This window comes from Bos taurus, chromosome 8 (assembly GCF_002263795.3).
Source record: "Bos taurus isolate L1 Dominette 01449 registration number 42190680 breed Hereford chromosome 8, ARS-UCD2.0, whole genome shotgun sequence".
Lineage (NCBI taxonomy): Eukaryota > Metazoa > Chordata > Mammalia > Artiodactyla > Bovidae > Bos > Bos taurus.
Genome location: NC_037335.1, coordinates 78942789 through 78966467, shown reverse-complemented (window position 1 = coordinate 78966467; position 23679 = coordinate 78942789). Strand labels below are relative to the sequence as shown.

Sequence of the window (23679 nt, the reverse complement as noted above, 5' to 3'; positions counted from 1 at the left end):
GTGGATGACGTAGTAGATGAAAGTGATGACAACGATGATATTGATTTAGAAGCTGAAAATGAAACTGAAAATGAAGATGACCTAGATCAAAATTTTAAGGTTGGTATAAATTCCTGTTTTCAGTCAATTTTATGAATGTATACATTTGTAGAAAAAAGATTGGGTAGATGTATATATCTATTGAAAGTGAAAGTCACTCAGTCATGTCTGAGTCTTTGCCCGAATTCTCTGGGCCAGAATACTGGAGTGGGTAGCCTTTCCCTTCTCCAGGGGATTTCCCAACCCAGGGATTGAACCGAGGGCTCCTGCATTGCAGGCATATTCTTTACCAGCTGAGCCACAAAGGAAGGCCAAGAACACTGGAGTGGGTAGCCTATCCCTTCTCCAGCAGATCTTCCTGACCCAGGAATCGAACTGGGGTCTCCATCCATTGCAGGTGGATTCTTTCCCAACTGAGCTATCAGGAAACAGTAGATTAATTTGTTTTATCCACATCTTTTTTATCATGAATAACTGTGGACGCTAAGCTATTGAAATGAAAATAATGTTGCTTTAAATACATTGTCTGAAAAGGTCCTTAAAATAAGATATTTTCACTCTTTTCTGACCAGAGAGATTTTATCTAAAGTTTCTGACTTAGATTTTAAAGTCTAAGGAAATCTAAGTTTGAGTCACAACTTATTTTGCTTTATTGGTAGAGGGGGTAGTGGTAGAGGGGGCCATTTTAGTATCTGTAGAAAAACATCTGTTTAATTCCTTCATTTTTCAACTGTTTAGCTTTTAGTACCTTCTGGGGGCAGAGAGAGTTTGTTTGACTCTCGTCTCCTTGGGCCTTTTTGTCTTGAAATGCTACATTGAAATTGGTTTACACTGAGTATTTGACTGTCTTTGGGGATAGAGTCTAAGATCCTGGAAGGAGATTTCTATCTTAACAGCAGATGTAGAACCAGATTTATGTGATAACCAAGGCAAGCTTTGGCAAAATTGTAAAGGTAGCCAGTTTAGAAAACATGATGGTATGCATCCTGGCGTCAAGAAGCTACAGAGAAGAAAAACAGCACAGGCTCTGGAAAGAAAGTGAAGTTGCTCAGTCGTGTCCGACTCTTTGTGACCCCATGGACTATAGCCTGCCAGGCTCCTCCATCTGTGGGATTTCCTAGGCAAGAATACTGGAGTGGGTTGCCATTTCCTTCTCCAGGGGATCTTCCTGACCCAGGGATCAAACCTGGTTCTTCTGCACTGCAGGTACTCTTTACCGTCTGAGCCACCAGGGAAGCTACAGGCTCTGGTGTTCAAGGCAAAAAATCTGGGGTAACTGTATGTTGGTGGTTCTGGATTTGATACGGTGAATGAACTGGTAGACTCTGAGTCAGGGCAGGTCAGCAGAGTTTACATTCTGTATACAAAGTGTTCCTTAGATAGCAGGAGGTATATTAAAATCAACTGTTTGGATTTATTGGGATATGAGTGTTTAGACATAGTAAAATTTCATAGATTAACACTAAGTTTATAATTTAAAGTTTTGTATGTTGTTGGAAACCTTTCTTTTATGTATGTTTCCATGTCTATTAAAAACAGAGTATTTTGAGTATAATTTATTCTTTCTGGCTCAGGGTCCTTATTAAAGATATATACAGATGTTGTGATCTACAGATGTAAAATGGAAATTGGTAGGGAAGTAGAACTCAATAGGAATTTATAACAGTGATACTAATTTTTCTGTTTGGAGGTTGTCAGTGTATATGCATGAATACATATTTAAAAATTTTTTAAAAATCATTTGAGGGTAAGTTACATACCTTATATCATGGTTGTTTATCCCTAAATATATTAGTGTGTATTTCCTAATGACAGTGATACAGTCATCTCTCTATGTGAGTGTCCTGGGGTGAATTGGTCCCTGAACCCACCTTGGATACCAAAATCCACAGATGCTCAATTTCTTAATATAAAGTGATGAAGTAATTGCATGTAACCTATGCACATCCTCCCATATACTTTGCCATCTCTAAAGTACCTATAATACCTAATAATATGTAAATTCTATATAAATAGTTGTAAGTAAAATGTAAATGCTGTGTATATAGTTATTCAGTTAAGTTCAGTGCAGTCGCTCAGTCGTGTCTGACTCTTTGCGACCCATGAATTGCAGCACGCCAGGGCTCCCTGTCCATCACCAACTCCCGGAATTCACTCAAACTCAGGTCCATCGAGTCAGTGATGCCATCCAGCCATCTCATCCTCTGTCGTCCCCTTCTCTTCCTGCCCCCAATCCCTCCCAGCATCAGAGTCTTTGCCAATGAGTCAACTCTTCGCATGAGGTGGCCAAACTACTGGAGTTTCAGCTTTAGCATCATTCCTTCCAAAGAACACCCAGGGCTGATCTCCTTCAAATGGACTGGTTGGATCTCCTTGCAGTCCAAGGGACTCTCAAGAGTCTTCTCCAACACCACAGTTCAAAAGCATCAATTCTTTGGTGCTTAGCTTTCTTCACAGTCCAACTCTCACATCCATACATGACCACTGGAAAAACCATAGCCTTGACTAGACGAACCTTTGTTGGCAAAGTCATGTCTCTGCTTTTGAATGTGCTGTCTAGGTTGGTCATAACTTTCCTTCCAAGGAGTAAGTGTCTTTTACTTTCATGGCTGCAGTAACCGTCTGCAGTGATTTTGAAGCCCCCCAAAATAAAGTCTGACACTGTTTCCACTGTTTCCCCATCTATTTCCCATGAAGTGATGGGACCAGAGGCCATGATCTTCGTTTTCTGAATGTTGAGCTTTAAGCCAACTTTGTCACTCTCCTCTTTCACTTTCATCGAGGCGTTTTTGTTCCTCTTCACTTTCTGCCATAAGGGTGGTGTCATCTGCATATATGAGGTTATTGATATTTCTCCTGGCAGTCTTGATTCCAGTGTGTGCTTCTTCCAGCCCAGTGTTTCTCATGATGTACTCTGCATATAAGTTAAATAAGCAGGGTGACAATATACAGCCTTGACATTCTCCTTTTCCTATTTGGAACCAGTCTGTTGTTCCATGTCCAGTTCTAACAGTTGTTTCCTGACCTGCGTATAGGTTTCTCAAGAGGCAGGTCATGTGGTCTGGTATTCCCATCTCTTTCAGAATTTTCCACAGTTTATTATGATCCACACAGTCAAAGGCTTTGGCATAGTCAATGAAGCAGAAATAGATGTTTTTCTGGAACTCTCTTGCTTTTTCAGTGATCCAGTGGATGTTGGCAATTTGATCTCTGGTTCCTCTGCCTTTTCTAAAACCAGCTTGGACATCTGGAAGTTCACGGTTCATGTATTGCTGAAGCCTGGCTTGGAGAATTTTGAGCATTACTTTACTAGCGTGTGAGATGAGTGCAATTGTGCGGTAGTTTGAGCATTTTTTGGCATTGCCTTTCTTTGGGATTGGAATGAAAACTGACCTTTTCCAGTCTTGTGGCCACTGCTGAGTTTTCCAAATTTGCTGGCATATTGAGTGCAGCACTTTCACAGCATCATCTTTCAGGATTTGAAACAGCTCAACTGGAATTCCGTCACCTCCACTAGCTTTGTTCATAGTGATGCTTCGTAAGGCCCACTTGACTTCACATTCCTGGATGTCTGGCTCTAGGTCAGTGATCACACCATTGTGATTATCTTGGTTGTATAGTTTTTTTGTACAGTTCTTCTGTGTATTCTTGCCACCTCTTCTTAATATCTTCTGCTTCTGTTAGGTCCATACCATTTCTGTCCTTTATCAAGCCCATCTTTGCATGAAACGTGCCCTTGGTATCTCTAATTTTCTTGAAGAGATCTCTAGTCTTTCCCATTCTGTTGTTTTCCTCTATCTTTGCATTGATCGCGGAGGAAGGCTTTCTTATCTCTTCTTGCCACTCTTTGGAACTTTGCATTCAGATGCTTATAGCTTTCCTTTTCTCCTTTGCTTTTAGGCTTCTCTTCTTTTCACAGCTATTTGTAAGGCCTCCCCAGACAGCCATTTTGCTTTTTTTGCATTTCTTTTCCATGGGGATGGTCTTGATCGCTGTCTCCTGTAGAATGTCACGAACCTCTGTCCGTAGTTCATAATGCACTCTATCAGATCTAGTCACTTAAATCTATTTCTGACTTCCACTGTATAATCATAAGGGATTTGATTTAGGTCATACCTGTATGGTCTAGTGGTTTTCCCCACTTTCTTCAATTTAAGTCTGAATTTGGCAATAAGGAGTTTATGATCTGAGCCACAGTCAGCTCCCGGTCTTGTTTTTGCTGACTGTATAGAGCTTCTCCATCTTTGGCTGTAAGGAATATAATCAGTCTGATTTCGGTATTGACCATCTGGTGATGTCCATGTGTAGAGTCTTCTCTTGTGTTGTTGGAAGAGGGTGTTTGGTATGACCAGTGTGTTCTCTTGGCAAAACTCTATTAGCCTTTGTCCTGCTTCATTCTGTATTCCAAGGCCAAATTTGCCTGTTATTCCAGGTGTTTCTTGACTTCCTCCTTTTGCATTCCAGTCCCCTATAATGAAAAAGACATCTTTTTTGAGTGTTAGTTCTAAAAGGTTTGTAGGTCTTCATAGAACCGTTCAACTTCAGCTTCTTCAGTGTTACTGGTTGGGGCATAGACTTGGATTAATGTGATATTGAATGGTTTGCCTTGGAAACAAACAGAGATCATTCTGTTGTTTTTGAGATTGCATCCAGGTACGGCATTTTGGACTCTCTTGTTGACTATGATGGCTACTCCATTTCTTCTAAGGGATTCCTGCCCGCAGTAGTAGATATAATGGTCATCTGAGTTAAATTCACCCATTCCAGTCCATTTTAGTTCGCTGATTCCTAGAATTTTGATGTTCACTCTTGCCATCTCCTGTTTGACCACTTTCAATTTGCCTTGATTCATGGATTTAACATTCCAAGTTCCTATGCAATATTGCTCTTTACAGCATTGGACCTTTCTTCTATCACCAGTCACATCCACAAATGTGCATTGTTTTTGCGTTGGCTCCATCCCTTCATTCTTTCTGGAGTTATTTTTCCACTGATCTCCAGTAGAATATTGGGCACCTACCGACCTGGGGAGTTCCTCTTTCACTATCCTATCATTTTGGCTTTTCATACTGTTCATTGGGGTTTCAAGGCAAGAATACTGAAGTGGTTTGCCATTCCCTTCTCCAGTGGACCACATTCTGTCAGACCTTTCCACCATGACCCGCCCGTCTTGGGTTGCCACACAGGGCATGGCTTAGTTTCATTGAGTTAGACAAGGCTGTGGTCCTAGTGTGATTAGATTGACTAGTTTTCTGTGAGTATGGTTTCAGTGTGTTTGCCCTCTGATGCCCTCTTGCAACACCTACTGTCTTACTTGGGTTTCTCTTACCTTGGTCGTGGGGTATCTCTTCATGGCTGCTCCAGCAAAGCGCAGCTGTCTTGTCTCTTACTCTCCTTTAATTTAGAACATTTCCACAGATTTATTTTTTGGCATTCACATCTATAAAAAAGTTATTGACAGTATTACTCACTAGGGTATTTGAGATTGCTCACATTTACCCCATTTTACCTTAACAAGCAATTATGTAATAAGAAAAAGTAGTAGATGAATTTATTGAACACATAGTCCTGTGCTAGTGCATGTGCCTTACATACATAGACATACCTTGTTTTATTACACTTTGCTTTATTGTGCTTTGCAGATACTGTGTTCTTAACAAATTGAAGAAGGTTTGTGGCAACCTTATGTGGAACAAGTCTGTTGGCCATTTTTCCAACAGCATTTGCTCAGTTAATGTCTCTGTGTCACATTTTTTGTAGTTTTACAGTGTTTCAAACTTTTTCATTATTAATATATAGATATGGTGATCTGTGACCAGTGATTTTTATTGTAATTATTTAGCAATAAATGTTTTTAAATTAGGATATTAATTGTTTTTTTTTTTTTTAGATATTATTTATTGAACACTTAATGGACCACAGTGTCATGTGAACATAATTTTTATATGTATTGGAAAACCAAAAATTCACCCAACTTGCTTTATTTTGACATTTGTTTTATTGTGGTGGTCTGGAACTGAGCCTGTGTCCGGGTATGCCTAAAGTAGTCATTAAATCCTGTAAGGTATATGGTATTATTACCTCTGCTTTACAGGGCTGATAGTTGGAAACCAAAGACAGAGAAAGGTTATCCGTTGTAGAGACTGCAATCACACTTGAACACAGATGTTCAACCTCTAGTGATTCCATTCTCTTTGCCCTAGATTTTTCAGAGTTTGGAAAATTTATAGAAATTTGGAGGTTCTAGAAGACTTGTCTTCAGATTGCCAGAACTCGTCAGTTTATAAACTTCAATGTATTCTTTTTTTCCCTCTTTAATTTTAGAAGAACTTTAAGAAGTAAGAGGTTTATTTTTCCTGAATGTGTCAGGAGCTCTTTATCTTTGTTTTTCCTCAAACCAAAGCACAAATATTTTGCTATTGACTTCTGAAAGTAGTTTTCTTTCCTCACTGTGCCTGTTTTACAGGTAAATTAAAAAAATTTTTTTTAATTTTATTTTATTTTTAAACTTTACAATATTGTATTAGTTTTGCCAAATATCGAAATGAATCCACCACAGATGGCCACCTTGTAAAGCTGTATCATCATAAATTAATACTGAATATTGGACTGCTAGTGTTTTTAGAGAAAGGAATATATTTAAAGTTTTTTTTTTATTATTTTGATAGTATTATCTACTTTAATAGATGCTAATAAAGAAAATTACATATTTTCTTTATGTATGTATGGTTCTTCAAAGCATAATTTAAGGATATATAAAATCATATATTTTATGTATATGACACAATAATTAATACGATACTCTTTAAATGAAACTAGTCTTTATTATTTATGGCAATGGGAAAATTTTATTGCTTAAAGAAATAATAGCTAAACTCCTTATTATGAGATATAGGAAATACATAGTATATTTTTCTTTTTTTAAATTACTTGTTAGTATGACAGTATATAAATATAATCAGATACATGTATATAAAGTATTTTAAGGATTAACAGTAGAATGAATTTAAATCTGAAAAATAAGTAGTTTGCTCTATTGTCTTTCTTTAACCATCAACACGGGTAATAATGGATTTGTATTTGTGTTAGGCCAGAGTTGTTAAGGGTCCTAGAAGCTAGCTTTTATAGTAGGTAACTGACATTTATCTTTCCATCATGATGTATACTATCTCCGTTTACAGGTACAGTTCAGATTGATCCTGGGTACATATCTTATTCCTATGAGGTCATATTTCTTTACATTTAGCCTTTATTTTTTTCGCCCAAAGAGACATGGAAATCATTTTCCAGCTGTTGTTTCACTCCTCAGTGTTTTTTCCATGAACAACAGAGTGAATGATGATACCGAATCTTTTCTAGGAACTTTATTGACCATGGAATATAAGAGTGTGTGATACCCATTGCTCTCTCTTGAGGCAATGAATTATGTTGGCTAACAGTGTATTCTTCGAAATGATTTTACATTCTGATCCTGTTTGCAAGCCACTTAACCTCTCTGTACTTCAGTCTCCTTTAGTTAAATGGAGATGATGATACTACTTTACAGTATTCTTACACAGATTAAATTAGATCATAAGGTAAAATCCTTAGCATATTGCCTCACATATTTTCATTGCTTGATGAAAGTTATTTTGATTATCGCTGCCACCATCATATACTTAGGTTTTTCAGTTTAGTTTTCTGAAGTTTTACTGCCCTTTAATCTGAGCAAAATGATGGCAGTTAGTGAGATTGGGGGCAGGGAGCATACTTTAGTATTGATCTTGATGTTAATTTTTCTATTTTGAGGAGCCCAAATACTGTATTATGTTAGAATAATCTTTGATTAAAAGAAAACAAAACAACCAAGACAACAATAATACAACAACCAAAAAATACAAGCAAGTTTTATTTTACAATGAAATTTATGCAGCTTTTCTGTAGTGATTATTCTCTGTGTGCATGTAATTAATAATTTGGAAACTTTAAATCTGAAATGTACTTTTCTTAATTAATGACATCCCATTTTTATTATTTCAGAATGATGATATTGAAACGGATATTAACAAACTAAAACCCCAGCAAGAACCAGGACGAACAATAGAAGAACTTAAAATGTATGAACACCTTTTCCCTGAGCTTGTTGATGATTTTCAGGTATAAATATAGATAATTCAGCATCTTAACTCATTTTAAGAAAGAGTTCTTTTCTCTTAGACCCATAATCACTCTTTTCCTTCTGCATTTCATTTCTAAAAGATGAAAGTGGCATTGCTTTTCTGACTGACTTTGGAGAATTGTTTCAACATTCTTAGCTGCAAAATGAGAAACTGCTATCTGTAAAATGAGAGAACTAGGCCATTTAAATTCTGGACTAGCTTTTAAATTTTTTAATCATTTTTTTTAATCAAAATAATTGACATAGATTTTATTAACTTTTAAAAATTGTTAGAATGGCATTTCTGAAAGGGAGATGAGAGAAAATACTTAATTAAAAATATAGTCTGTGCTAGTCTGTGAACTGTGCTAATAGTCACCATATAATCATGGAATGTCAGGGAAAAAGGACAGCTGGAAGTTGTTTCTGAAATGTTGACAAGAAGTCACTCTCCTTATGAAGCAACTTAAAGACTTCATTGCCAGGAGAAATATCAATAAACTCAGATATGCAGATGATACCATTCTAATGGCAGATAGTAAAGAGGAAGAGCCTCTCGATACAGGTGAAAGATGAGAGTGAAAAAGCTGGCTTAAAACTCAGTGTTAAAAAAACGAAGATCATGGCATCCGGTCCTATCATGGCAAGAAGGGGGAAAAGTAGAAACAGTGACAGATTTTTTTTTCGTGGGCTCCAAAATTGTTGTGGATGGTGACTGCAGCCATCAAATTAGAAGAGGCTTGCTTCTTGGAAGGAAAGCTATGACAAACCTAGTCAGTGTATTAAAGCAGAGATATCACTTTGCTGACAAAAGTCCGTCTATGGTTTTTCCAGTAGTCATGTATGGATGAGAGATTTGGACCATAAAGCAGGCTGAACACCAAAAAATTGATGCTTTTGAACTGTGGTGCTAGAGAAGACTCTTGAGAATCCCTTGCACAGCAAGGAGATCAAACCAGTCAATCCTAAAGGGAGTCATCCCTGAATATTCATCAGGAAGAACTGACGCTGAAGCTGAAGCTCCAGTACTTTGGCCACCTGATGCAAAGACCTGACTCTTTGGAAAAGACCCTGATGCTGGGAAAGATTGAAGGCAAAAGAAGGGGGCTGCAGAGGGTGAGATGGTTAGATAGCATCACCAACTCAATGGACATGAGTTTGAGTGAACTCTGGGAGATAATGAAGAACAGGGGAGCCTGGTGTGTTGCAGTCTGTGGGGTCACAAAGAGTCAGACACAACTTGGTGACTGAACAAGTCCTCATTTATTTACTAGAATATAATAGACAACCTGGACTGCACAGCTGTTAAATGATAAAGCTGATTGAATTGATGGCAAGTAGTAGATCTAATTTTTAGCACTCATTGTGCTGCTCATTTGTGGATTCCTGAAACTGCCCAGGATCTTAAACTGTAAAATGAAGGGTTTGAATCATATATTCTTAGATTTACTTATGTAAACCACTTCCCTCAAGTTTCACAGTTAATTTCCAGTTGCTTAAAGAAAAAGACTTAAATGTAAAGCTATTGAGAGATAAAAATAGAGAAGTACTTGCTAGCTAATGTTTACATTTCACATTTCTAATTATTCAGGTTTTTCTCTGGGAAACAATGAGCTTTGGATGCTATGGAAGAGGCAGCAAGTTGCTTCCTCTCTCCCTCCCCTGCTGTCTTGGTATTCCCCATAGATTTGGCGGATGTTGGAGGGTATGTTGAAATCAGGGATAGGACAGAGGAAGTCAGGAAAGAGGACAGAAGTGAAGGAGAGGATATTTGTCAAAAAGAAAAAGAAGAAGGCAGGAAGAGGCATTTGAGAAAGAATGCAGGGTAATTTTCTTTCGTGCAACCTACAGGAAGTATCCAGCTGCTCTTTTAACACTTTTGTGCCCACTAAAAAATCCAGTGATAACAAACACTGCCAATTCTAAGCAGAAAAATATTGTGGAGGGGATTTGGGGTAGGAATTGATTATTCTGTGAAGAAATGATCTATTTTCATCTCTGTCTTATATACATATAAGAATTATATACTGTGCATAAAAATGGCAGGAGTTTTGATGTGGGAATAGAGAAAAGTAGGTTTTTTTTTACTAAGTGTGGAAAGTGAAAGTAAAAGTCACTCAGTTGTGTCCAACTGTTTGTGACCCCATGGACTATACAGTCCGTGGAATTCTCCAGGCCAGAATACTGGAGTAGATAGCCTTGCCTTCTCCAGAGGATCTTCCCAACCCAGGGATCAAACCCAGGTCTCCTGCATTGCAGGTGGATTCTTTACCAGCTGAGCCACAAGCGAAACCCAATAATACTGGAGTGGTAGCCTATCCCTTCTCCAGTGGATCTGCCTAACCCAGGAATCAACCTGGGGTCTTCTGCACTGCAAGCAGATTCTCTACCAACTGAGCTATCATTGGTTGGTTCTAAATAGGAACCAATGACAGCTCAGTTGGAAAGACTAGAGATCTCTTCAAGAAAATTAGGGATACCTAGGGAATATTTCATGCAAAGATGGGCTCAATAAAGGACAGAAATGGCATGGACCTAACAGAAGCAGAAGATATTAAGAAGAGGTGGCAAGAATACACAGAACTGTACAAAAAAGATCTTCACGACCCAGATAATCACGATGGTATCATCACTCACACTCATTTAGAGCCAGACATCCTGGAATGTGAAGTCAAGTGGGCCTTAGGAAGCATCACTAGGAACAAAGCTAGTGGAGGTGATGGAATTGCAGTTGAGCTATTTCAAATGCTACAAGATGATGCTGTGAAAGTGCTGCACTCAATATGCCAGCAAATTTGGAAAACTCAGCAGTGGCTACAGGACTGGAAAAGGTCAGTTTTCATTCCAATCCCAAAGAAAGGCAATGCTAAAGAATGCTCAAACTACCGCACAATTGCACTCATCTCACACGCTAGAAAAGTAATGCTCAAAATTCTCCAAGCCAGGCTTCAGCAATACGTGAACCATGAACTTCCATGTTCAAGCTGGTTTTGGAAAAGGCAGAGGAACCAGAGATCAAATTGCCAACATCCGCTGGACTATCGAAAAAGCAAGAGAGTTCCAGAAAAATATCTATTTCTGTTTTATTGACTATTCCAAAACCTTTGACTGTGTGGATCACAATAAACTATGGAAAATTCTGAAGGAGATGGGAATACCAGACCACCTGACCTGCCTCTTGAGAAATCTGTATGCAGGTCAGAAAGCAACAGTTAGAACTGGACATGGAACAACAGACTGGTTCCAAATAGGAAAAGGAGTTCATCAAGGCTGTATATTTTCACCCTGCTTATTTAACTTATATGCAGAGAACATCATGAGAAACGCTGGACTGGAAGAAGCACGAGCTGGAATCAAGATTGCCGGGAGAAATATCAATATCCTCAGATAAGCAGATGACACCACCCTTATGGCAGAAAGTGAAGAGGAACTAAAAAGCCTCTTGATGAAAGTGAAAGAGGAGAGTGAAAAAGTTGGCTTAAAGCTCAACATTCAGAAAACTAAGATCATGGTATCCAGTCCCACCACTTCATGGCAAATGGATGGGAAACAGTGGAAACAGTGTCAGACTTTATTTTTCTGGGCTCCAAAATCACTACAGATGGTGATTGCAGCCATGAAATTAAAAGACGCTTACTCCTTGGAAGGAAGTTATGACCAAATTAGACAGCATATTAAAAAGCAGAGACCTTATTTTGCCAGCAAAGGTCCATCTAGTCAAAGCTGTGGTTTTTCCAGTAGTCACATATGGACGTGAGAGTTGGACTATAAAGAAAGCTGAGGGCCGAAAAATTGATGCTTTTGAACTGTTGTAGGAGAAATCCCTTGAGAGTCCCTTGGACTGCAAGGAGATCCAACCAGACCATCCTAAAGGAGATCAGTCCTGGGTGTTCATTGGAAGGACTAATGCTGAAGCTGAAACTCCAATACTTTGGCCACCTGATGCAAAGAGCTGACTCACTGGAAAAGACCCTGATGCTGGGAAAGACTGAGGGCAGTAGGAGAAGGGTACAACGGAGGATGAGATGGTTGGATGACATCACTGACACAATGGACATAGGTTTGGGTGGACTACAGGAGTTGGTGATGAACAGGGAGGCCTGGCGTGCAGTGGTTCATGGGGTCCCAAAGAGTCGGACGCTAGAGTTGGACGCTACTGAGCAACTGAACTGAACTGAACTGAAATAGAAAGTGTTTAGAAGAATCTTTTCAGCTATCATTGTATCAAATACTAGCAGGTCATGAGTTATTAAACAGAAATGAATTAATACTGATTATGACTTTTTCCACTTGGATTTGCATGTCACTTTCAACATCAACCTCTGAAGCTTAAAATTACCTGATGTGTTTGTTTGTATGCTTAACACCACTCAGTTTGTTTCCAGATGTATTAAAGCTAGTATTCAGTGGCCTGATGAAGGTAAAATGAGTGCATTTAAAGTCAACAGAATTGACAGCATAATTAACAGACTTTTTCAAGGGGACCTTGCGCATGCTTTTAAAGCTATAATTATTCATTTGGTGTTACAAGTATAGTTTTGTTTCCTTTTGTTTCTTGACGGCAGAATATTAGAAGTACCGGAATCCTGCATTTTGACAGCTCTTCTTTCATACATCTGTATTAGTTTAATAACATTTACCATATGGACTTTTGTTATTTTTTCCCCCTCTTTTAAATTTGATTTTAAATTTTTATTAAAGTTATGCATGGACAGAGTTTAAAGAGCAAGTAGTTTTGCATAGTTTAATTGGAAAAAAGTGTTTCCTCCTAGTTATCTACTGTTTCCTACAATCAACTTTCCATATGTTTTTGAAGTTAATCCCTGTATTTCTAAATGATATGCTTAATGTGCCATGTCTTTATTTTTCCTGATTTCATTCTCTCTCTCTCTCTTTTTATTATCAACTTAAGGTAGACATCTAGTAATTTTCAGTCCTCTCTTCTAATATTTACATTTCAGAGTATAAATTTTTCTCTAATGACTGTTTTAGTTGCATCAAACAGATTTTGCTATTTATTGTTGTCTTTATTTTTGTTTTGAAACTTTTTGTCCATTATGGTTTTTTTCCTTTGATGCATTGGTAATGTTTGAGTTGCCTCCTTAATCTGCAATTTTTTTCATCTTTTTATTGAATTCTAGCATATTGTAGTACAGTGAGAGTACTTCTCTTTATGATTATAATCTTTTGAAATTTTTGAGATTTATCTTATGAGTTTGAATGAGGTCAGCTTTTGTTACTACTTCTCATGTCTTTGAAAAACATTCTGCTCCCATTAGGCCTAACTGTATATTTGCCTATACAAGAACAAGATTTTTAATTGTATTTAGAAGTTCTTTTCTGTCCTTATAAACTTTTATTCCTGTGTTATCAATTATTAAGAAAAGTGTGTTAAAGATTTCTCACTATGATTGTGAATTTGTTTCTGTCTTTTTGCATGTCTGTCAGTTTTTGTTGCATATTTTTGGAAGCTTATTACTTATAATAAGTGTATAAGTATAAATTGATTTCTTTTCCTTTCCAGTTGAACCTTTTAGTGAAGTTAGTTTTTATCTCTAAGACTTGAAGACAAAAGTTTTTTTTTTAATTATTGATATAGTTACATAAATTTTAGTTACTTGCCTAGTATCTTTTAAAATCTTTTCACAACTTTTTGGTATCCTTAGCTGTTTATCTGTTAAACAGCATGTATTAATACTCGGTGGAGAGATCTGACAGAATGTGGTCCACTGGAGAAGGGAATGGCACACCACTTCAGTATTCTTGCCTTGAGAACCCCATGACAGTATGGAAAGGCAAAATGATAGGATACTGATAGAGAAACTCCCCAGGTCAGTAGGTGCCCAATATGCTACTGGAGATTGGTGGAGAAATAACTCCAGAAAGAATGAAGGGATGGAGCCAAAGCAGAAACAATACCCAGCTGTGGATGTGACTGGTGATAGAGGCAAGGTCCAATGCTGTAAAGAGCAATATTGCATAGGAACCTGGAATGTCAGGTCCATGAATCAAGGCAAATTGGAAGTGGTCAAACAAGAGATGGCAAGACTGAATGTCGACATTCTAGGAATCAGCAAACTGAAATGGACTCGAATGGATGAATTTAACTCAGATGACCATTACATCTACTACTGCGGGGAGGAATCTCTCAGAAGAAATGGAGTGGCCATCATGGTCAACAAAAGAGTCCGAAATGCAGTACTTGGATGCAATCTCAAAAACGACAGAATGATCTCTGTTCGTTTCCAAGGCAAACCATTCAATATCACATTAATCCAAGTCTATGCCCCAACCAGTAACGCTGAAGAAGCTGAAGTTGAACGGTTCTATGAAGACCTACAAGACCTTTTAGAACTAACACCCAAAAAAGGTGTCCTTTTCATTATAGGGGACTGGAATGTGAAAGTAGGAAGTCAAGAAACACCTGGAATAACAGGCAAATTTGGCCTTGTAATATGGAATGAAGCAGGGCAAAGACTAATAGAGTTTTGCCAAGAAAATGCACTGGTCATAACAAACACCCTCTTCCAACAACATAAGAGAAGACTCTATACATGGACATCACCAGATGGTCAACACCAAAATCAGATTGATTATATTCTTTGCAGCCAAAGATGGAGAAGCTCTATACAGTCAGCAAAAACAAGACCAGGAGCTGACTGTGGCTCAGACCATGAACTCCTTATTGCCAAATTCAGACTTAAATTGAAGAAAGTAGGGAAAACCACTAGACCATTCAGGTATGACCTGAATCATATCCCTTATGATTATACAGTGGAAGTCAGAAATAGATTTAAGGGACTAGATCTGATAGATAGAGTGCCTGATGAACTATGGACGGAGGTTCGTGACATTGTATAGGAGACAGGGATCAAGACCATCCGCATGGAAAAGAAATGCAAAAAAGCAAAATGGCTGTCTGGGGAGGCCTTACAGATAGCTGTGAAAAGAAGAGAAGTGAAAAGCAAAGGAGAAAAGGAAAGCTATAAGCATCTGAATGCAGAGTTCCAAAGAATAGCAAGAAGAGATAAGAATGCCTTATTCAGCGATCAATGCAAAGAAATAGAGGAAAACAACAGAACGGGAAAGACTAGGGACTCTTCAAGAAAATCAGAGATACCAAAGGAAGATTTCATGCAAAGATGGGCTCGATAAAGGACAGAAATGATATGGACCTAACAGAAGCAGAAGGTATTAAGAAGAGATGGCAAGAATACACAGAAGAACTGTACAAAAAGATCTTCACGACCCAGATAATCACGATGGTGTGATCACTGACCTAGAGCCAGACATCCTGGAATGTGAAGTCAAGTGGGCCTTAGAAAGCATCACTACGAACAAAACTAGTGGAGGTGATAGAATTCCGGTTGAGCTATTCCAGATCTGAAAGATGATGCTGTGAAAGTGCTGCACTCAATATGCCAGCAAATTTGGAAAACTCAGCAGTGGCCACAGGACTGGAAAAGGTCAGTTTTCATTCCAATCCCAAAGAAAGGCAATGCCAAAGAATGCTCAAACTACCGCACAGTTGCACTCATCTCACACGCTAGTAAAGTAATGCTCAAAATTCTCCAAGCCAGGCTTCAGCAATACGTGAACTGTGAACTTCCAGATGTTCAAGCTGGTTTTAGAAAAGGCAGAGGAACCAGAGATCAAATTGCCAACATCCGCTGGATCATCAAAAAAGCAACAGAGTTCCAGAAAAACATCTATTTCTGCTTCATTGACTATGCCAAAGCCTTTGACAGTGTGGATCACAATAAACTGTGGAAAATTCTGAAAGAGATGGGAATACCAGACCACCTGATCTGCCTCTTGAGAAATCTGTATGCAGGTCAGGAAGCAACAGTTAGAACTGGACATGGAACAACAGACTGCTTCCAAATAGGAAAAGGATTTCATCAAAGCTGTATATTGTCACCCTGTTTATTTAACTTATATGCAGAGTACATCATGAGAAATGCTGGACTGGAAGAAACACAAGCTGGAATCAAGATTGCTGGGAGAAATATCAATAACCTCAGATATGCAGATGACACCACCCTTATGGCAGAAAGTGAAGAGGAACTAAAAAGCCTCTTGATGAAAGTGAAAGTAGAGAGTGAAAAAGTTGGCTTAAAGCTCAACATTCAGAAAACGAAGATCATGGCATGTGGTCCCATCACTTCATGGGAAATAGATGGGGAAACAGTGGAAACAGTGTCAGACTTTATTTTTCTGGGCTCCAAAATCACTACAGATGGTGACTGCAGCCATGAAATTAAAAGACTCTTACTCCTTGGAAGGAAAGTTATGACCAAGCTAGATAGCATATTCAAAAGCAGAGACATGACTTTGCCAACAAAGGTTCGTCTAGTCAAGGCTATGGTTTTTCCAGTGGTCATGTATGGATGTGAGAGTTGGACTGTGAAGAAGGCTGAGTGCCGAAGAATTCATGCTTTTGAACTGTGATGTTGGAGAAGACTCTTGAGAGTCCCTTGGACTGGAAGGAGATCCAACCAGAACATTCTGAAGATTTCTTTGGAAGGAATGACGCTAAAGCTGAAACTCCAGTAGTTTGGCCACCTCATGCGAAGAGTTGACTCATTGGCAAAGACTCTGATGCTGGGAGGGATTGGGGGCAAGAGGAGAAGGGGACCACAGAGGATGACATGGCTGGATGGCATCACTGACTCGATGGAGGTGAGTCTCAGTGAACACCGGGAGATGGTGATGGACAGGGAGGCCTGGCGTGCTGTGATTCATGGGGTCGCAAAGAGTCGGACATGACTGAGCGACTGATCTGATCTGATTAATACTCGGATTTTGAAACTAAACCCTGAGTCTTTGGTATTTAACTGGAGCATGTAGTTTACTTATAATTATTCATATATTTGAATTAAGAGATCTTATTTTGTATTTTAGTTTGTTTCATCTCTGTATCTTTTCTTGCTTTCATTTGGATTATTTTTTTCCTCATTTATCTTTTTTCACCTTTGTTTGAAAACTTTGAAGTCTTGTTATTTTTGTTTTATTAAACTTTCTTGAGTTATAATTTATGTACAAAACTTGTATTCATTTAAAGTGTAAATGTGATATATATGCAGAAATTCTAGTTAATCTTGATAAAATGGTAAATGTGTTTTTACTGAATTCTGAAGTTAACTAGGGTATTTCTTCTTTTTATTATAAAAGAAAACTTTGTTGTTGTTGTTTAGTCACTTCATCATGTCCAACTCTTTTATGACCCCTTGGACTGTATGTAGCCCACCAGACTCTGTCCATGGGATTTCCCAGGCAAGAATACTGGAGTGGACAGCCATTCCCTTCTCCAGGGTATCTCCTGACCCATGCATCAAACCTGTGTCTCCTGCATTACAGGGAAATTCTTTGCTGTTGAGCCACCAGGGAAATTCAAAAGCAAATTTCGTTGCCATTCAGTCACTCAATCACTCTGACTCTTTGTGACCCTATGGACTGCAGCACGCCAAGGCTTCCCTGTCCTTCACCATGTCCTAGAGTTTGCTCAAACTCATGGCCACTGAGTTGGAGATACCACCCAACTATCTTGTCCTCTGTTGTTCCCTTCTCCTGCCTTCAATCTTTCCCAGCATCAGGGTCTTTTCCAATGCGTCGGCTCTTCGCATCAAGTGGCGAAAGTATTGGAACTTCAACTTGAGCATCCGTCCTTCCAATGCACATTCAGGACTGATTTCCTTTAGGATTGACTGGTTGGATCTCCTTGCAGTCCAATGGATTCTCAAGAGTCTTCTCCAACACCACAGTTCAAAAGCATCATTTCTTTTTGCTCATTTTCTTTGTAATTTTACTTGTGGAAATTCCAGAAATTTTTGTTGTTATTGGTTTTGACAGGCACTGTAATAGATTAAATTCCTCACTGAGGGTTTTTGTACCACCCAGGTAATGTGAATCAGGTTACAGATTCATGTGATTTGATGGCAGACCTTTGGTATCATTTTGTGAGTAGTGCTTCAAGCTCTTAGTGCAAAGGTTTGAGACTCTTGTCTTTCCTTGCTGTTACTTGGTTTGTGGTGGGGTATTTCTAGGGCGTCTGTATCGAAGATTTAGTTTTCTGGGGTTGCATCTTCATGGGAGGAAGGGTCTTCTGTTGGACTCCGTACCTTATGCAAGCTCTGGGTTACTGTCCTGTTCTTTATATTTTTTGAGATAGGAAGAACTTAAACCCCAGGTCACCTGTTTTTGCAAATTGTTTTCCAAGTGAAAATCTGCTTCAGTTTGGGATAAACTTTGGGGTCCTGTTTTTTCCCTTGTTTTCTTATTTACTTGTTATACATAGTATCTTTTAGTATCTCTCTTTCTTTTTTTTTTTTTTTGGCCATGCCATATGGCTTGTGGTTATCTTGGTTGCCTGACCAGAGATTGAACCCAGAACATGGCAGTGCAAGTGCTGAATCCCAACTACTAGACCACCAGGGAACTTCCAATATACCTTAATATCTTATCCAACAATTGTGTATGTTTCTGTTGGGTAGCTACCTAGCCCACCAGGTTTCCTACAACAGATATTTTTTAATGCAGATGTCTTCTCTTCAACCCTTTAATGCAGAGAGACTTAGGCGTTACTTCCTTTGTACCTCCTTGTCTCCTGGGATTAGATAAGAGTACAGAGATTGAAAGTGAATTATGTTTGATTCAGTTTTTTTTTTTTTTTATACAGTGGACATTCAAAGAGTGAATCACAGAGGATAAGATTCTTAATTTGACTACATAATGTGTGTGTAGAAGTTAAACACAATTAAAGGATGAATTGCAAATCCAGAAAAATTGTAAAAATGGATTAAGGGATGTGTATTTGTGTATGTGTGTGTGTGTATAAATAAATGTGAGAATTTATATTATAAAACAAGAAAAACCCTATATTCTAGCAACAAATATATTACCTGTGAATAATTAAACTGATTAATAGATGTATGGAAAATTGTTTGCTTTTCCAGCAGTCAGAGAAATTAAAATGGTAGTAAGATGATATTTCTTATCTACCACTTTAGAAAAAGCTTTTAAAAACTGTAGTATCTAATGTTGTCAAAGAATAGAGAAGTTGAATTAGATACTCTCATATAAAGTTACTGGGAATAGTATTAATATAAGTATTTTTGGAAAGCATTTAGACAACTTGTGTTAAACATTAAAATTGATTAGTATCTGACCCTGTAATTTTATTTCAGTGCTTAGGAAATGATCCTAAACAAAAAATTCTATGCAAAAGGATGTTCATTGCAGAGTTCTTTATAATAGCAAAATTTTGTAAATGGCTTAAATCCTTCCCTAATTTGTAAAGGATTTAATGCCAAACAGTAGAATAAAGGTTAGCTCAATTGAGGTATTTTCTTTGATAAAGTGTTATATGGATCAAAATAATGTCTAAAAGTATAGAAAGAGAAAAGACTACTTGATCTGTCAGTAGTATACTTTTTTTAACTTGTCTTCCAGGACACTTTTCTTTCCTGGTTTTTTATCTTTCCAGCCCAGTTTTTCCTTCTCCATATCCTGTTGTTTTGTTTTCATTTCTTCAACCTCTTTAAGATTGTAGTATCCCAAGGTACAGTCTTTGTCCTCTTCTCTGTTTCTTTCCACTGATAATTTCCAGTCTCATGGCTTAGAGTAGTATCTATGTAAATGACTCTCAAGTTTACATTTTCTGTATACAGCTTTCTTCTGAGTTTGAAGCATACATCCATTTGCCTGCTTTATGTCCTTGTCTGTATGTGAATAGCTCACACTTAACATATCAGAGCTAACTCCTGATGCTTTTCAGTTGTTCAGGCAAACACTTGGCACCATCTATGACCTCTATTTGTACCTTCTGCCCTGTATCTGATCAATTTTAGGATATCCTGTCTCTGGCTCACAGTGCATTTAAAATACAACCACTTCTTACCAGCTTCTGTAGGTAACTGCAGAAGATTCTTTCTTAAAAACATTTTTTGTTTACTTTTTTTTATTTGGCAGTGTTGGGTCTCAGTTGAGGCACACAGGATCTTCACTGTGGCGTGGGCTTGTGTCTGGTTGCGGCTCACGGGCTTAGCAGTTGCAGTGTGCAGGCTTAGTTGCCCCTTGGCCTGTGGGATCTTAGTTACCCAGCCAAGGATAAAACCCATGTCCCCTGCATTGGAAGGGTGATTCTTAACCACTGGACCATCAGGGAAGTCCCTGCAGAAGACTCTTAATTGATCTTCCTACATCTATACCCACCCGACTCCGGTGCCCTGCTCCTCCCCAGAAAGACAGAACCAAATTAAACAAAAAAATTATTTAGCCCCAAATATTTAAATGCTGTGGTTAAGAAACACTGTACTACAGTTTTTGGTTTTTGTCTGCTCCTCCCTCCCCAAATAAGTCACGTCATGGCACTCTTCTCCTCAAAACCTTCCAGTGGCTCCTAGTCTCTTTCAGGGTAAAAACCAAAATTCTTAAAATAGCTTGCAGGGCCCTGTAGTATCTGGCCCTCTTCACCTCTTGGAATTCATCTTGGTCCTTCAGTTCTGGCCATCTTAACCTCCTTGCTGTTCTCTGACCACACCAGGCCTTCTCCCACTCAGGGGCCTGGGTACCAGCAACCTCACAGTCTTTGCTTGTATCTGCTCAGTGAGGCCTCCCTAACCAATGGCATTGATACTGCCACCTACCTCTCCCCCTCCAGCACTCCTGATTCCTATTACCCCTTTCCTCCTTTACCCCTTTCTAACATTCCATAAAATATATTTTTATAATGTTTATTAATTTTTGTTTTGACAGTCCTCTCCCCTTCTTCTCTAGAAAAATATAAGCTACAAAGGGGAAGAGTTTTTTGTTTTTTTTCTTTTAAACTGATGCATCTTAAGTGCCTGAAACAGTGCTTGGCACAAAACAAACACTCTAAATATCTGTTGAATCAATGAATAACAATTTAGCTGTTGTATTTCCTTTCATAGATTTTGGATGATATTAATGTCTTTATGCTTTCCTAAAACTTCCCACATTTGTTATTTACAGGAACTGTTTTTATAATAGTAAAATAAGTGTAATGAATTTTGTGCTGGTTAAACATTTTATCTTCTGTTAGCAAATTTAAAATGTACCTGTTGTATCCGTCTTTAAAATTTTCACTTGTTAGGTTTCTGAATCAGCATGTAAAATATGATCTTAGTTTTATATGTGTTTTAATATGTGTTAACATTTACACATAAAAGCTTAAACATTTTTTTTTATTTTCAAAGGGCTATGATTTAATCTCCAAAGAACCAAAGCCTTTTGTATTTGAGGGAAAAGCTCGTGGTCCTATTGTTGTTCCCACAGCAGGAGAGGAAGCATCTGGGAATTCAGGCAGTTTAAGAAAAGGAATGGTAATGAAGACGACTGTGTCTCCTAAAGGAGATGAAGGTAATGAGAAACCTGCCTCTGTGGACCTGGCAAAAGAAGACATTAAAGATAATGACAGAACATTCCAACAGCAGCTCGATGATCAAAACAGAACTATTTCATCAGGCCACGGCTTAAACAATGATATAGTGAAAGCCTTGGACCGAATTACGTTGCAGAATTTTCCATCTCAAACAGCCCCAGGTTTTACTGCAGGAATGAAGGACTATGGTCTCCCTGTCACTGTCCTTACGTGCACTAAAGCATGTTCACATGTGGCTGCTTGTGGAAATGTTCTGTTTGAGGGAAGAACGGTTCAGCTAGGCAAGCTCTGCTGTACCGGAGTCGAAACTGAAGATGATGAAGACACGGAGTCTACTTCATCAGTGGAACAAGCATCAGTTGAAGTCCCTGATGTACCAACACTCCATGACTCTGATCTTTATATTGAGATTGTAAAAAGTACAAAGTCTGTCCCAGAATATTCAGAAGTGGCTTATCCTGATTATTTTGGTCACATTCCTCCTCCATTCAAAGAGCCTATTTTGGAAAGGCCTTATGGTGTACAAAGGTGAGTTGCAGATTTCCTTTTCTTCTTAAACAAGACCATTGTCAACATATGGGGCATATGGGAAAAAAACAAACAACTGCTTTGGGTTTTTAGGAAGAAAATTACTCTGAATTAAAGTTTGTATTGGCAGAGCTCCTTGCCTGCCTGCTTATATCCCTCAGAAGCATCCTATATTAATAAATCTTCTTGACTATCAAGAAAAAAAAAATAAAGTTAGTGTAATTTTTTATCCTGTTTTTGGACATATTGCATTGTTCTGAAATTGTCCATGTAGGTTTATTTTCTAAGTTCATTACTTATTCAAATGAAGCCAGCATAATAAACCTGGCCATTGGACAGTTTAGAAAGTTTCTATTTAGAATGAATCTGAAAATATAAAAGATTATTTAGTAATCTTTGAATAAATATTGTATTAGTGATATATATTAATTTAGTAATTTGATTATTATTGAACTTCATTTAGATATAGAATCTAAAAATAGCAACATACACATCATCATTTTGTTGTAAAATTTGGATTAAAAATGTACAGTATAATAATTTAAGATTCATAGAACTGAACTTGTTAAATATTACCAATTAATTTTATTGGGTTGGCCACAAAGTTCATTTGGATTTTGCATTTTGGTTTTTTGAAGAACGCTCATGAACTTTGTGACCAACCCAATGGAAATTATGGTTAGTATTAACTGTTGCCAACTAATGAATATTGGGCATAAAAATATATTTTTGTTACCATTTGAGTATTTTCAGTGATTATGATTAAGGGTTTGTGATGATGGCTTATCAATACCTAGAGAGCATTTATATGTTCTTGTTAAGAATATGGTATGGATTGATGAAGTAGGACATTGCTGTGGGTATTTGATTCTGAGACTGTGAGCTTCTGGGGCAAAAACTATTTTATTAATTTTTAAATTTAGCATATAATTAATCATTTTTACTTGTCGACTTAGTATATGTTTAATGTTACCAATTGAGTCCTTGATCCACAGGTGTGGAATCACATACAATGCAGCATTAGAACAAGGGACTGAGTTTGTTGGGAAATGGTGTGTGTGTGTGTGTGTGTATTGGTGGGGAGGGGGTGCTGTGCCTTGGTGTCCACTGGTTGTATCACAAACTGTACCATCCAGAGGCAGCTGGCCTCTTGGGGTGCTGAAACAGTCTTGAGAAGCCACAGATGAAGCTCCAACTCAGAGGAAATACTCTGCAAGGATGGGCTGCCATCTTTCAGGATGCAGTATAGGCACTAAAATAGAAATTTCCACTTGATTCTCTTCCCCAGGTCTGGGAAGCAGGAGGTGGAAACAGGTAGTTCTACTTACTGTAGCTCCCAGTGTTCCATTGGGGTACTTCGTGTAGCTGTGTGTATCTCTGCACCTGTGAGCTCTGCATGGTTAGTCGTCCCAGTCCTGTAGTGGGTGCCGTCTTTCCATGGAGGACATAGCAAGGGTACAGTTTCACTGCAAACTGTGGTTGCAATGGTTTACTTTAGACTTGTGTCACGGCCCACCAGGCAGGACCCAGATGAGCTAAAAGAGGTTAAAATTGCTTCTGCACAGTGGCAGCA

The 23679-nt window shown here is 38.2% G+C and overlaps 1 protein-coding gene across 3 annotated transcripts in view; it reads left to right on the top strand.

The window, feature by feature from the left end:
- The window catches only part of AGTPBP1 (ATP/GTP binding carboxypeptidase 1), a 199112-nt gene that overhangs the window by 88768 nt on the left and 86665 nt on the right, over window positions 1–23679 (top strand). For all 3 annotated transcript variants that reach the window (XM_010808145.4, XM_002689815.7, XM_059889503.1), the window contains 3 exons: window positions 2–99; window positions 8059–8175; window positions 21394–22106. In XM_010808145.4, coding sequence (XP_010806447.2) covers window positions 2–99; window positions 8059–8175; window positions 21394–22106 — 928 coding nt within the window. The remainder of the gene's footprint in view (window position 1; window positions 100–8058; window positions 8176–21393; window positions 22107–23679) is intronic.